The 15,679-nt window shown below is 39.6% G+C and overlaps 2 protein-coding genes across 12 annotated transcripts in view; one reads left to right on the top strand and one right to left on the bottom strand.

The window, feature by feature from the left end:
• Positions 1-87: 87 nt before the first annotated feature.
• Positions 88-14,409, bottom strand: DBF4 (DBF4-CDC7 kinase regulatory subunit). 3 transcript variants are annotated; one of them, XM_077304185.1, is made up of 13 exons: positions 14,242-14,409; positions 13,810-13,907; positions 11,590-11,765; positions 10,410-10,604; positions 9,868-9,918; positions 9,235-9,304; positions 9,058-9,134; positions 8,260-8,290; positions 8,042-8,084; positions 7,029-7,160; positions 4,418-4,529; positions 2,371-2,495; positions 88-1,218 (listed from the first exon to the last, which is right to left on the bottom strand). In XM_077304185.1, exons 2-13 carry the CDS (start codon positions 13,853-13,855, stop codon positions 198-200), a joined length of 2,079 nt encoding a protein of 692 aa, XP_077160300.1. In that variant the 5' UTR covers positions 13,856-13,907; positions 14,242-14,409; the 3' UTR covers positions 88-197. The 3 variants fall into 3 exon arrangements, with proteins under 3 accessions (XP_077160300.1, XP_077160301.1, XP_077160302.1); XM_077304186.1 differs by having other exon boundaries at positions 14,247-14,403; XM_077304187.1 differs by lacking the exon at positions 14,242-14,409 and adding an exon at positions 14,139-14,177.
• The window catches only part of SLC25A40 (solute carrier family 25 member 40), a 24,803-nt gene continuing 23,457 nt past the window's right edge, over positions 14,334-15,679 (top strand). For 6 of the 9 annotated variants that reach the window (XR_013225564.1, XR_013225562.1, XR_013225563.1 and 3 more), the window contains exon 1: positions 14,334-14,476. The gene's annotated coding sequence lies outside the window, so the exon portion shown is untranslated. Of the gene's footprint in view, positions 14,477-14,501; positions 14,743-15,520; positions 15,605-15,679 lie in introns of those variants that run through there. The other 3 variants (XM_077304192.1, XM_077304193.1, XM_077304194.1) reach the window with 3 other exon arrangements.

The raw sequence follows: 15,679 nt of genomic DNA, 5'->3' as shown, positions 1-15,679 counted from the left end.
TCTAATGTTCAGATGCAGAGTTCTCTCTTCACTCCCCGGTATAAAAGGTATGCATACAAACACTTTGAATAATATGCACATAAGGGCTTAATACAAGAATAATCACTATATAGTTTATTATCAAAACAAAGTTTTCACAAATAAAATTTTTCATTTTGCCTGTTTATTCAAAACTCACGGTTGTAAATAAAGCAGCATTAAAATCCAATAAAAGGTGACGAGGAGGCAGAAGTAGAAAAAAAAGACCATAGAGCATCTGTATGCTGGTCTTCCCAAGTATCTTTTATCAGACTTGACTCTTTGTTCTCCGTCATACTTGAAAACCCCCCGAAATCTGAATTTGCTTCACTGGTCTGAAACAATTCTAACAGTGCTTGTGTTGATGAGCTCTGTACATTTATCGCTTCTTTTGGAATGGATGGTTCATCAGTCTTCTTCAGGTATGACTCTGTATTTTGTTTGTGATTTCCTTTATTATTCCGCCCTATGGAGGTTTTAACTTTTCTACTAAGTTTTATGGAAGGTGAGCTATTGTCCATCAACTCACTGGGTTCTTTGTTTGCAGGAAGACTATGTGTAAGGGGTTCTGTCTCCAGAAGGACTGAAAGTTCTCTTGGAAAGTTACTCTCCACACCAAGGATAGCAAGATCTTTATCAACCCTTGAATTTATCTTCTTTAAACATTTTGCTGGCAGAAGAACTGCACTGTTCAACTTTCGCTTTGGGTTCACCATATAGTTATCCTCACCAAACTGAGATTTTCGAATCCGAGAATGTAACGAATTTGAGGGAAAACTTTGTAAATTTTGTCTCGATATGGGTTCACAATGTTCATAAATTTCAGGCAAGGTTCTCATGGACATTCTACTTTCTTTCTTGACAGGCTGTTGTACCAAGTTTGCAGATAAAGCGACATCCGTTAAATGAGAAGATTTTGGCTTTTTGCTGCCTTCAGTACTGCCACTGATTTTTCTTGCTGCTTCTAAAGAATAAATGGTGTGGCAGGAATTGACAGAACACGCAGGCTCAGAGGTAGAATTTATTTGTGCAGATTTATGATAAACTTGAGTGCGCTGAGAATCTTCTTTAATTATATGCATTGTAATGTTTTTCCTAGAGTACCATCTCAATGGGACATCTTGCCTCATCAATCGGTCTCTCAGTTCATCTGTGCTTGCTCCAATAAGGGGAGCAAACTGTCCAATGCTACATTTTCTCCTAATATTAAAGCACAAAGATAAATATTAAAAACACAGCAGAAAAAATTCCCCATAAAAAGCCTAGATCAGATGTCAACAGATTAACTTTGTTAAATAATCTGCTGTTTGACGCAAGTCACCCTTAGCCCTATTGAACAGCCAAGTGACAGACTGCTTGGTGTGTATGTGCACAAGTAGAGAATGAGGTAGTGGTAGGAAAGAAAAGGAAGGGTGAAAGTATGGGCAGCAGAAGAGAAAGGGCAAGAGATGATGATTACCTGTAAGGCTGCTTTAATCTAGTCTAATAAATATAATAAAATATGTATCATTCTTGGATATTCTTAGCACTAGCACTGTGACTGTTCCTTCCCCCAAACTCTTCCACCAATCCACGTGTAGTATGGAAAGTGGCAGAATACATAAAGTAGCTATGGACAGGAAATACCTCACATATACAGGTTTCAGAAGAAACAGACATGCATATTTTCAGGCATCTCTTAATCTACTGAGAAGGCTACTTAACCATGATAAAATGTTCAGTATAACAAATCAATCCCAAAGAGAAGGTGTATGTATGAATATTGCTGTTAGACTTCCCATTTTAAGCACATGTGAAGCAGCAGCTGATATTAGTGTTGTGGATCAAATGCTGGAAATACTGAGACCCCCTTTGATTTTTTAAAAACACTCCCTCGGGGTGTACATAACATTTCTAATCTGAAATAGTGGCAAAATTTCCACTTTCATTTTGAAAATACCCTGAAAGGAACATCTAAAATTTCATGAGTCTCAAAATTTATCTGGACATTCTACTGGACCAGGTCTACCATCTGTAGGTTTAGACTTCTGGACCTGGATGCCAAATTTACTGATAACAGAAATTCCTAAACACACACAAATTAACTGAAATAGATTTTGAAAATAATATCAATATTTTCAAAATTCCAGGAAAACAATAATTATGCACTTTATGAAATAGCAAAACTAAATAAATAATAATAATTTGAAGTGCACACTGCTACTAGCTCTCTCAATTGTATTCCTTTTGGACTAAAATAAAAGAAGTAATCCACATCAATAACTTAAAATACAAGATGCTTCCAAAACATGATTTCATTAAAATTTTCAAAATTATTTGACTGTAGGGTTACCTATATTAGATTTTATTTACCTTTTAGTTTTCGGTGTATTCTCTCTTAAATCTACAAAGTCACAAGGAAACTGGGATATGATGTCATCTACAACTTGATAGTGAGAACTTTGTGCAAAATTTTGGTGTTGTTCGCTTTCAAGATGCTAAAATTAACAGAGAAAAAATAATGTATCGATAGTACTCATACAAAAAGTCACCAATATATCTAATTGTCAGCATGGACAGTTCTGAGAATATTTAAATCTGAGTCTACAAACTTCCTTTATTAAGGAGTTGATCACTCCCAATATTTTGTAAGGAGCACTCATTACATCTCTAATCTTATTGTTCCATGACCCTGGGCTAGGAAATTCCTGTAAATACAGGGAGCCAAGGAGGAGGAGACTTCATCAAGGCATAAAACTACAGACTCCTCCTTCCAAAGCAGTCAATTTCTCCACAGGAACTGGGCTCTATAGCTTGGAAATCAACACTGAAGGTCAGCACCTCCACTTGAGTTACATTATCTCATGTATACCCTGAATAGTCTAAGGGTATCAGATACCAGCTGTACATCATTTTTTTCTTTAGAGAATCTGATATCAGCTGAAATAAGTGTCTGATCTACATGATCCTTTGGTAATTCCAAAGATACCATTTTATTATACTTTTTGGCACGTCTAGGACTTGATGTCTCCTTTTTAGTGGCCATGTATAAATCCCTAAAATACAACCCTTAAGGGAGGCATTACTTATCAGAATGTCACACTATGTTTTAGCTGTAATATTCCTTATATTTCAGCTCGGTTATCACATACCTAATCTGTTGAGACTGGAAAAGGAAAGTATTTAAGCATTTATTAAATGAACTAGCAAGAAAGCTCACTACAATCGGGAATGCAATGGGCACTAGGACACACACACACACAGCAGGAGTCATAGGAGATAATCAGGGCTGTTTGTAGCAGGGAATGATGGCTTGTTTGGGCGGCTCTCTCTGTCTCTCTCCCTCACAGCAGGAGCCATAGCAGATAATCAGGGCTGGTTTGCAGTTCGGCAGGGCTCTCTGTGTCTCTCTCTTACACGCTGGCTCCTGCAGCATCTGAGAGCAAAGTGGCTAGCGTCCAGGGAGGGCAGGAGCTGTAGGTGCAGGGCCAATCAGAGGGCACTCTGACTGGCCCTATTCCAACTCGGGACAGCCAGGACACTCTCCACCCCCAGGGCTGTTTTACAAATATTAAGAGGAACAATGGATAAGGATTATCTTCTCCAACGTATAATAATGCTTATATATAAAGGTTAGTCATTTTCTCATTTCAAAAAACTAAATCAATGCAATGTCTCTAAAATTTGCTTATTTTTCATTAATACTCACTAATGGAAGGAATCCTATAGAAAGTACTCTTCATACCACAACAATTCTGTAATATCACATTTTTGTTTGAGACAGCTACAAAATCCCTAGAACAAACCATTCCTTTAGCATTTTGGTGTAGTGGTTAGGAGTGCGGAATTCTAATCTGGCATGCTACTTTTGTTAAGATACTACCATATAGTCAGGTCATGCTTGATCCTGTCTCGGAAACCTACATAACTGAAAACATCCCCCAACTGACATAGAAATATGTTTCTAAGTTTTGTTGTTGCTTCGTGTGCTTTTTTTCTGGTGAAAGTATTCAACTCATCCAAAGATCACAGCTTCTCTCTTCCCCCCTAACAAAGTATCCTGAGAAGCTGATAGGCATTAGTGCAGTCCAAAACATGTAAACCAACTGCATCTCCATATTGAAGTTTAGAAATACATTTATTTTATAAATAAATACATTTTCTTTGGGATTATTTTACAAAATGTTCTCTTTGCCAGAGAACTTGTACTATTTCATCCATGATATGATTTACATTACATTGCAAAAAATTTTAATTTTAATTTACAGAAAATGATGAGCAGCACAACTTTGACATCTATTTAACTTTCCTCTGACAACAAATAAAACACAGACCAAATTCTTGAATTTACCAGAAAGTGGTATAAAAGACTTGTCCCCACATAAATAACCCAGTGACCTAAAAAAACACCTGTACTTACAGTTTGAAGATCATCATACTTTTTCATACAACATTCGCAATATCCTTTTCTCTTCTTGTGTTTTGCAGGAAGCTGAGCTGGAAAAATTTCTTTGTCATTGTTTGCTAGAGTTCTAGTCAAAAGAGAAACAAAAGACCTTGAATAAAACACTGTAGGTCTTAAAGGTGCCCTTAGACTGAAACTTACAAGACCTCTTATTCTACATTCCTGAACAGAGTTGCCAAGGTCCCATCTACCTGTTTGCTAACATGTCTTAAGAGCTCACTTTATTTAATGATGATACACCACCACTGACCAGTTGGGGAAGCTTGCTAACATAATATACACAGCTTCAAAGTACCAAGAATAATCAGGATAAAGAGTAAGCCAATACCAATAAATAAATTAAAAGTAACGAGTAGCAATTAAATGTAAATGAAGATTCTTAGGTGGAATTATGTTATCATATGGATAATTAGATAATTTCACAGGGGTCAGTGGTTACAGCAATTTATTTCCATTGGAATAAAAACAGACAACCAGCTGATATGAAACTCGTTAGGATTTGTAGAGGAACTGAACAATGAATTCTGGAATGCGTTAAATGAAGCATCCATCATAAACAGACCAGTTTTTCTTCTGTGACTTCCTTTGTCCTATAGACTAGCGATCCCCAACCTGTGGGCCACGGACCACATGTGGTCCTTCGACTAATTGGAGGTGGGCCCCGAAGGACACCTTCTCCCCCCCCCGGGCTCTTTACTTCACCCCCCCGGCCCTTTACAACACACTTCGGGTCTCATTATTTCCCATCACTCCCAGATGGGACTATCTCGTTGCAGAGAAACAAGCTCAGGGTTCCCATTGATTTGTCATTGTCATGAGTTAAAATTTCCATGAAAATAAAATGTTCCTTATGTTCATTGTTGTGGCGTGTCTGTATCTTATTTTGAAGGGATGTTTAAACATTACCATAGCAATCAGAGAGCGTTAGGGCAGTGGTTGAGAGTAGAGGAGTAAACTACCCCCCCACACCGGGCCTCAGTAAAAGGCGTTGAGTGGTCCCCGGTGAGTGGTTCCCGGCGTTGAGTGGCCCCTGGTGATAAAAAGGTTGGGGACCACTGTGCTAGACCACGAGGGCATTATATTTAGTTCCCCCAAAAGGAACATAAATAGTACAAAAAGGCTTGTGCCTTTTCACTTGCTTCTTGTGCCATATAATGGAGTACTCAAGACACTCGAACTCTGAAACTGTAAGTATAAAATACTACTGAAGGATTCACTTATTGGAAGAAAACCAAATGCTAGATTAGGGAAACCCTGTTCGGCAAAAAGTGTTCCATTAAAAATGACGTTAGAGTGAGGAAAGGATCTATACCAATGTAATTTCCCCAAAAGCATTATTGAACAGGATGTTCAATTACACCATGATTGCCTGGTACATCATACAGCTACTCAAAAGGAGAGGTTTGGGACAAATATGATTGGCTAAATGCCACTAGATTTGACAGTTACACAATAAGTTAAAGACTTGCTTGCTAAGATATGAATTCAAGTTAGTATTTGAAATCCAGCTCCTTTCTATCTAGACTTCATTGCCCACAAGATCACTGACTACAGAATCACAGTACAGTACACTATCTCCTATTTGAATCTAGCCTGTAAAGTTTTTCAGACTTCCATATCCTTTTTCTTCAACTCTTTGTAACCCTTTCTTCATTTTTCCTCTTCAAGTATCTGTTTCTTCTTCCAGTTATTTTCACGTTTCTTAACTCCATACATACTATGCATCCTTCTTTCAAGTACCATCATGCTTTTGAAATTCTTGTCCCTTCAATTACTAAGTTTCCAACTCCCAGACTAATTTCTTGTATTTGCCGGTGTATAAGACAACTGGGCGTATAAGATGACCCCCCAACATTTCCACTCAAAATATAGAGTTTGTTACATTACATTACAGTACCTGTCATTGTCACCACTGTACGGCTGCCGCGCAACCGCAGTGCCTCCGGCCCGCCCCTGCATCTTCCTGTGACCGGCACTAGTGCGCAAGTGCGCATGTGCGATCTCTGCGTAGACAAGGGGCAGGCTGGAGCGCTGCTGCTTCCCGCCTAGCAGAACAGCCCAGTCACGCCTAAAAGGCTGGCACCCCTGTCTCGCTGCTGATGCTCACCGCAGCCATGCTGATGACCCGCTGCAGCCGCGCTGGATACCACGCGATATTGGATGGTATGTAGAATGAGGTGGGCGGGCATCGGGAGGCCACTATGGACACCGGGCGGTCATCGGGAGGCCACTATGGGCAGCTATGTCTATCCCAACTGAAGTGCACCCGGCGTATAGGATGACCCCCCCACTTGGAGGCATGTTTTTCAGGGGGAAAAAGTAGTCTTATACGCCAGCAAATACAGTACATATTTTCTCTCCTCCCTGTACTTTCTGTAAGGCTTCTATCTGCCCAGGTGTGGTGTGTGTGAATTTTCAATCCCAAGTAGTATGCAACAAAAAGAACCAGGTGGTGTTATTTTTTGTAAAAAAAAAAATCAGGCTTGCTTCCATCCTCTCTAGCCATTTATCGGATTTTCTCATTGTGCACAATTATTATTTTTTTATCCTTGTCCCCTTCAATTACCTTTGCCTCATTTGAATTTGCTTCTGTCCATTAACATTCTTCTTTTCAACATCAAATGGACTGCAGGGTTTTGGATTAGAATAGCTGACTACTGGAAAGTTGGATAGTTGCAAATAAAATGGTCTGTAGTTACTATGATAGAGGGAAAAATAAAGTTATCTTCATGATACTGAGCATATATACACTTATAAGCATTCAAAAAAGTGAACATCCATTTTATATAGCACTGTCTTGCATTACAACTATTTATAGTATTTCTATACCACTTTTCGTCATTACTCAAAGTGGTTACAATTTTATTTCCCTCTTTGTTCCATTCTACATATTACTCTGTTACTTGCTATGAATATCAGATGGCTATAGGAGAATATTCTCTCTCTGTATGCCAACTCTACATTCAACTTTAGAGAGTTCAGACCCCATGCAGGCCTATGCCATTCACCCAGGAGTGTGGGAAGCTGCAATTACAACATACAATACACTGCCTCCACATTCTTCTTTTTTGGCCTTTTATGTGTCATTCCTGCGATCCACGTTGATGGAACATTTATACTTCCAGCTGAGTTTGTTCTATGAGAAAGTCAAACAGCAGCTATGCCATCTAACTTTTCCTTCCCCATCTTCTACTTTCTTCCTCCCACTAGAAGCTTTTGAGAAATTCAGTCCTTCGTACTTGAATGTACGTTTCTTAAAAATAATTCGGCTATAATACAATATTCGAGATCAAATAATTGGTCCAAAACGGCACAAAACATCTAGAGCAATTCTATTAATGAACTGGATGTCACATTACCATCCAACGACCTCACTATTTATGACATCATTTACTTTACTTTCTCTTCCTCCCATACCATTACCTATATTGTCTTTCTAGTACAAACATATTTAATTATTATTAATAATAATATCTGTACTCATGGCACAAACAAATTTAATTCTTAATATGATAACAGATTGCTATTTTTTAAGGATTAACATATATTAGTGTATTAGAAGCTTTGCATGGCACTTACCACCTTCTGTCTTCTACTTTCAGAAAAGGATTTTTCAATATACCTGTTCAAATGAATTGAAGTCGGTAAAAAAACTGTTGATAAACAAAGTACACATATTCCTTTCAACACTGGCATTTTTGTTTAGTGGTATTCTAGTTTTAAAAATCCATTGATATTTTTCTTTTGTTATTTAATAGCACAGACAACCAAGTCTCAGTCATTTCTCTGATACTTACTCTTTGTTTTCTGAGCAGAAGACTTTTTTTCCTAAGTAAAAGAAGACTGAAGTGAGTATTTTTATTTGCTGAGCATAGAAAAAGGAGCAAAGTATAAAACAGAACAGTAACCACCCTTCCCAGTAATTATGAAGACCTGAAAAATGTAATCTTACTTAAAATGATTAATACAGATTTTCTACCTTATTTGAAACACTGACAACTTGGAGATATTCACAGCAGAAAATGTAAAATGGGCACAAAAAGAGTAGGTTGGTAACAGGGCCAAATCAGATGGACTACTATGAACTAGGTAAGTATCAATGTAAACAGAACTTTAAGAATAACAAAACAATCACAACCAAGTTTACTCATAAAATAAAATAATACTTCAGCTTGATCTCCAAGAATACATGTTTAAGATCGCTATTTAAAGTTAACCATTTAAAATAAAGTATCAAAGTACAGTCAGCATAAACCAAATCAAATGACATTTAAAAATATATAAGGGACATATTGGCTGCACAGAGTGCAGACAGCTAACTCGTGCTCATAGGAAATGCATCAATAATTATCAACAAAAAAATGGCTTAAATGGAATTGTGATTAAGCAATATGGTCATGAACAAAATACAAGATCACAAGCTTCTGCATGAGATCCCCTCTCGTCACATCAATAATTCTTTCTCTGACAGTTTTAGCAAGAAAGAATCATGGGACCCAACCTGATGTATCCTGCATCAACAACAAACTCAGGAGGGTGTTGCCCCTCTAGCTAACACCCCCAAATTCATTGTTTTCTACTTTCTGTCTACCTACCACGTCTTTGACTTCTGAGCTGGACTTCTTGATCATACAAAGATCTTTTTTCTTTTGATCGATATAGTTCTTAATATCTATTTAAAAATAAAAACATTGAATTTAGCTTCTGCTAAAAGTAGATTAGTTAGAAAAGGAAAATGAACTTTATAATTTACAATTTAAAAAAATACTTACCATCAACATGAAGTATTTTCACTCCCCAACTCAAAGCATTGGATAATATGCTACCTGAGGGGATTAATTCCTGAAAGACAGGTGATTGTTATTTGTAACATTTATATCCCACTTTCTTCCCTCATGGAATTCAAGGCAAGGTATATAGTGTTCCCAGCTGATTTATCATGCAGAGACGGACCAGACATAGACCTTCCAAGCTTTAGCAAGGCTAAAGAGATCTGTACTATTTTTTAGAAGTTATGGTACAATGCAGCAGCACCTGAATAGTCATCCAATTATCTGTACTATACCTATTATCACTTCCCCTTGACAATGAAAAGGTAGACAGGCAAAGCACCAATTTTTTCCAAATTTATTTTGATTGAGCTGTTTTCTCTTGCTTTTTATACAGAACGTGAAACCAAACCAAGAAAATTAAGATAAGAGAGGATGGAAGAAGGCTAGAAAAGGCACACTTAATGAAGATTGAAGAGACACATGGGTGAAAAGCAAATAGTAAGAAAACAAGAGACAAAGCCAGTTTTCTAATTTTTGCTACATTTTCCCCCCAAAGAACTAGGGGGAAAATCCCAGATGCAATACCCCAGGGGAGAAGAAAGAGTGTAAGCAATACTATTAAATGATACATACCTGTTCTTTGATTGCTTTTTCAACTAAGCATTTTCCTCTGCTCATAAGCACCTATTTAAAAAGATATATACATATATATAAAATAAATACATTATATCTGACATATACTACTTACATATAATTAAATGAGGGATAACTTTTGTTAGTGAATAACTTCTAATCATTATACATCATCTTTTTAATGAACAATTAGGCTGTAATCTGAGATGGATGACCCAGATTACCCTGATCACATCAGGTCACAGAACCTAAGGGGATAGTTAGGACTTGTATGGGAGACCACCAAGGTTCCTATACAGAGGTAGGCAAACTGCATTTCTTGGCTTGACAACCCTACAGGGTTGCCATAAATTGGCTGCTAAGGGCACTTTCCACCACTGAAAAGGACGTGCATTTAGGGTTGGAGGAACCATATCCTAGTAATATTGCTCAGGACGATATTAACTACAATTTATAAAATGCCTAGTTAGACTTGGAAAAAAATTAAAAATGAAGAGTTGTAACTTTTCTTTTAAAATTTTCAGTGGGGGGAAAATACTTACTGTGTCCACCCCCTTAAATGAACTTCCATCAATTTTATCTCTTCTGCTACTTGGATGAGGGGAACTGTTTCCTCCATTATATATAGATTCTGGGCTTGGGACTGGAGATACTTGTCCAAGAGTTTGAGCAAATTTTGCTTCCTTTTTGTTAGAGATTAGATAGCTGATACCTTTGCCAAAGAATCCTTCAACTTTCTAAAGAAGAAGAGAAAAAACATTGATTTAGAACCAGAGATCACAATACCATTTTATATAAAGCAAGTAGTTATAAGCAAGCATCTGGCATCAGTTTTACAAGGAACGATGTTCCCTTCACACACAGAAGAATAGCTTCATCATAGTGCAGTTCTCACATGGCTTTGGGCTAGGAGTGAATAACATAAAAGTGAAGGCTGACACAAGTCTCTCACAAAATGGGGTCAGTGTAAACTTAATGTCATTGTTGGCTGTGCATGAATGACACAGTTACAAGGGAGACTAGAGATGTGAGGGCCTGGGGAAGGAGGAGGAAAAGAAAACAATACATTTTTTCTCACAATGGAAAAATCAGAAAATGTGGAACAGTGAAAAGAAACTCCTATGAAATGAATTCTCATTTAGAATGAACAAAATGCTTCTCAAAGCAAGGAAAAATGGAAAATTTAAGAAAGCACTATGAAAAGTCTTTTATACTATCAAGATATAAAATATTTTAAGTGTTAATTTTGGCAACAATTAATATGCAACCATGTTGTACTTTCTACTTGTTATAGTTTAACTTAATACCCAAATATGCTGGCAATCCTAAATTGAAATCTTCTATGAGAAAGTTTCTGTATAAATATACATTCTGTTTACTACAGACTTTGTTTACTAATACACACATGTGCTCTCTCTTCTATCATTCCAAATGGTTAGCCATGTTAGTCTGTAGTAACAGAATAAAATTGAAGTTCAGTAGCACATTACATCTTAGGGAAGCATGTATTAGCACATGGCACATCCAAAGATTTCCATCCCAGCTTTAGGATATACAATAAAATGTTGTTTCAGCTGGATCTTTTCACTTTTATAATGGATTTCTTAATGAACAGAAAATTTATAACCTATACTGTATATGCTTTGGCTTAACAGAATAATCTACATTCTCAGAGTTAGCAGTATTCATCATTTTTTTAAAAACATGTACATATGGACTTACACCTCCCAGTTCTTTAAGATCTTTTGCTATTTTTTCAGAGAGGACATTGGATGGAATATCAAGATAAAACACCTTCCCAGTAAGTGGTTTGTGTTTTAATTTATCTGATTTTGTGGAATCTTTCTTCACAGTTTTCAAGGGAGGTCTACTTCCGTCTGGTCTTCCTTGCATATCACCTATAATGAAAAAATGTTTTTAATCATGACTAGAATATTTTTGTATATATGTATGTTAAACAAAGTAAATACATTTTGTTGAGAAAAGTAAAGCCACATTTTGGGGGGGAGGGCACCAACAGGTATCTGCTTATCTTCTCCTACATATGTGTAAGAACATCAGCAGGTCTCAAGCTTGCATGCCTGATCTCTTACATTCCTTATGAAATGCCTAAGTAATGAGAACCTCAGTTGGAAATATTCAAGTGCTATGTTCATATATACATAGTATCTCTTGGTTTACACATTATACTCCATTGCACACAGAAAGGGAATAGAGAATGTAAGAAGTTAGAAGATTAGATGCTAGTCTCACCACAATTTGACGCTCCAGAGGACTAAATGCAAGGTTGTTATTATACAGCAGTATAATAAAATAGAATAGACTTGCCTGGTCTTAGATAATCTTTGTAAAACTATAATGGAGGGTTTTTTTTCATCCTGTGGATATGTCACTCATGAGTGGTATAGGTGCTTGCTGACAGTTAAATTAGTAAAAAGTCATGATCCAGAGTTATGTGTTACTTTTAGCTCCCCTCACTCAAGAACTGCAGTAAAAACTAACCCCATTCCCCACGGATATATGAATGCAGGTGCATAAATTAGCCACAATTATTCCCCCCCCCACAACCAGCTAGAGTTCTAGACCAAGTGGAGCACAAAGCTACACCAGATAGCCCACTAGCCTGCACATGCATAATACACGTAGAGTAACTGCTGTTCTTTGCACAGGAAAGACTGGGGCGAGGTACACACATTATTCCAGCAGTAATTTAAGTGCATGCATATAGCTGGACATGAAGTTCAAATTTTGTGTTTTCACTTATTAGCTACACACTTTTCTCCTCAAAACATTTTGTGAGGTAGGCAAGCCCAAGAAGCTCAAGGTTGTCTAGCTAGTTTCCACAGCAGACCGGAGATCCTAGACCAGTATTCCAATTACTGCAGCCTTAATATTTTTCCCAATACCTAAATAAAAGGCTGCTCCCAGGCACACAAACATGAAGCAAATTCAGTAGATTCTTTCATAATCCTCTCAGTCCCATCTACCTCACAAGATGACTGTTGTAGAGAACAGAAGGTAAGGCAATTGTAAGCCTCTTTAAGATCCTTTAAGGTAGAGAAAAGCACTGTATAAAAAAACCAGCTCTTCTTGTCTCCCTCACATCTATAGAATCTTCCAAGCTTCTAAACACTAGCTGCTAATTTACTAAACAACACTACTGAATAACCCACAATTTTTTACTAGACAATTGAACTTTGCATCACATTTGGGGACAACATGTAGTCTCAAACTGCCACTATCATTAAAAACAAAATAATCTGACAAACCATTAAGAATATAAACCTATGAGAAGGCCTTGTTTTATTTGTCAATAACCTATTTTGCAGATCATAATTATCAGGTCCTTTTAAGCACATAATATGTGCTGCTTTTAATAGCCTAGGGCAGGGGTAGTCAAACTGCAGCCCTCCAGCGTTCGCTGGCAGGGGCTCATGGGAATTGTAATCCATGGACATCTGGAGGGTCGCAATTTGACTACCCCTGGCCTAGGGCAATGGAAAAATAAACAAAAGTGAGAGGGGGAAAAGAACAGAAATTTTAACTTCCAGGAAAGCAACTTTTCCTCCAAGTTCTTCCAGCAGCTACATTCTAAAGTCTTAATTGCAACCAGCTGCTCAGCATGGCTGTATTTGTATTTCTAGGTGCAGAGATAAACACATGTTATGTCTATACAGAACAAGCTGTGTAACACTGAGATCTGATCTCCTTTATCCAATTATCTGCTTATTTACTTTATGAGCGAAAACAATTCACACCTTTAGGGAAACAATCTGCCTCTGTTTTCTGGCCTGCCCTTCACCAAGCCCACCACAAGAGCTTCGGGAACCGTCTCTACCCTCGCTGGTGAAGTACCAGCAACAGGAAACGAACAAAACCAGAAGTCACGCTCCCACTAAAGCGCCCCCCTCCCGCCCATGGCAGGAACCTCGAAACACTTACAGGGAAACTGTCCTTTGCTGCTACTTTTCAACCCGCTTGGTTTCATTTTCCTGGGAAGTCACATTTTCTCTTCCCCCCCTCCCTGCGACGGCGGCTTCCTGCAAGGGAAACAGTTCACAGAAGCGGACTTTTAAAGAACTCTTTAAACGGGAGGAGGATTCAGCTCAGGATCCCTGGCTGGGTGGGGGGCTGCCTCCCGCGCAACCCTCGCCCCATTTCCACTTACTTGCGCTTCCCGCCCCCCCCTTCCTCCCCTCCCTCGCGTTGCCCGCCTCCGGGGGCCGCGCCTGGTGTCCAGCGCCGCTTCCCCCCGCGCCCCCTTCCCGTACCCGCCGCCCGCGGAGGGACGGTTGACGTTTGAAAAGCGCGTTGCCGCCGCGCGAACCGACCGTTTCCCCCCTCCTCCTCCTCCTCCGCTCCCCGCCGCCTCACCTCACCATAAGGGGCCCCATGGAGGCCGGCGCGGCCGCTCGCGCTCAGCACCCCCGGAGGCCGGCCATAGTTGCTCGCTCTTTCCCGCCTTTGGCCAGCCTGGCCTACCAGGAGCTCCAGGCGCAGGCCTAGCCTCCCTGCTCGGACTGAGCGGCGGCGGCGGCGGCGCCACCCACCGAGGAGGAGCCTCAGCCCGCGGCCCCACGCGCCTCGCAGGCGCCAGCCCCTCGCCCAGGTGAGCCATGGAGGGGAGGGAAGAGGGCAGTGGAAGGCAAGGGGCGCCCCTGAGCGCTGCGTCTGCTCTGTGGACGGAGGACGGGAATGGGCTGAGCTCGGCTGCTGCTTTACTGAGTGCGGCGGCGGCGGCTGCTTGGGAGAAGGGGCATCCCCACACACACACACACACACACACACATACACACTTTCTACGTTTCTCTACCCGAGGCCGCTTACACGGTGTCAAGCGATGCAACCTGCTGTATGGCGGCCGTCTCATGAGAGGTTCGACGGGGGAAATTAGCAGCTTCGAGCCTCAGCGCAACATGTGTGGTGTTGTTGTTGTTGTTGTTTGTTTCCGCAGAAGTTTCTGAAACTTCACCATGAGGAGGTGGTTGGACGGGTTGTTCCTAATAGGCGTACTGCATGGCCACTTCTTTTCTTTCCTTAGACGTTTTATTTTGCCCGTTTGGTGCTTTTACTAGAAGTCGCCAAGTTGTTAAGGCTCTTCGATTTGCAGGGGTAGTCAAACTGCGGCCCTCCAGATGTCCATGGACTACAATTCCCATGAGCCCCTGCCAGCGTTCACTGGTAGGAGTTCATGGGAATTGTAGTCCAAGGGCATCTGGAGGGCCACAGTTTGACTACCCCTGATTTATTGCATTGATTTGTTTGTGGCTTGACGCCCCACGTTCCCTTTAGCCAACCCTGTCAAACTCCAGTCACAGAAAGAATTTCTAGCCAGCCAACTGTCTTGTCTAAAGGCAATGAGCTGGTTTCTTTGGGAGATGAAATTGGAAGCCTGATAACTGAGAATATTGCTGACCTCTGGGAATATTAACATTGTTGATATTTTCTTGTTTTGTTGATGTTTTAAAAGTTGTCCAGCAAGCTAGTCGGAATATTGATTTATTTCAAAGTCGTGTTTGGCATTAGAGGCCTGCCAGTTTCACAGAAGTTGAATGGCAGTCAAAATTACTTTGTATGTTGGTCTAGATTCAAAGATGCATCATTCTAAGAGAGTTTTAACTTTGTTCTCAAACAACATTTCATCCTTCTGCAGGTCAAATCTCTTGAAAGTGAGAAGATTTTGAGAATCAGTTTATGAGATGGTAGGGAGATTTGGGATTCAAGGATCCTGTCTCTGGTATGTGTATGGCTGCTAATGTGGTCGAGTCACTTATGGCGATCCTTTGAATTAATAACCTCCAGAACATCACCA

This window comes from Paroedura picta, chromosome 11 (assembly GCF_049243985.1).
Source record: "Paroedura picta isolate Pp20150507F chromosome 11, Ppicta_v3.0, whole genome shotgun sequence".
In the NCBI taxonomy this organism is placed as follows: Eukaryota; Metazoa; Chordata; class Lepidosauria; order Squamata; family Gekkonidae; genus Paroedura; species Paroedura picta.
This window is presented reverse-complemented; position numbering and strand designations above follow the sequence as displayed.

Coding starts and splice junctions, on each gene's coding strand:
- DBF4 (XM_077304185.1), bottom strand. CDS start 13,855: ATGAAACCAAGCGGGTTGAAAAGTAGCAGCAAAGGACAGTTTCCCT. Junction 9,919..10,409: donor CATTTAAGGGGGTGGACACA/GTAAGTATTTTC, acceptor CTTTTTAAATAG/GTGCTTATGAGCAGAGGAAA. Junction 7,161..8,041: donor AAAGTAGAAGACAGAAGGTG/GTAAGTGCCATG, acceptor CCTCTATCATAG/TAACTACAGACCATTTTATT.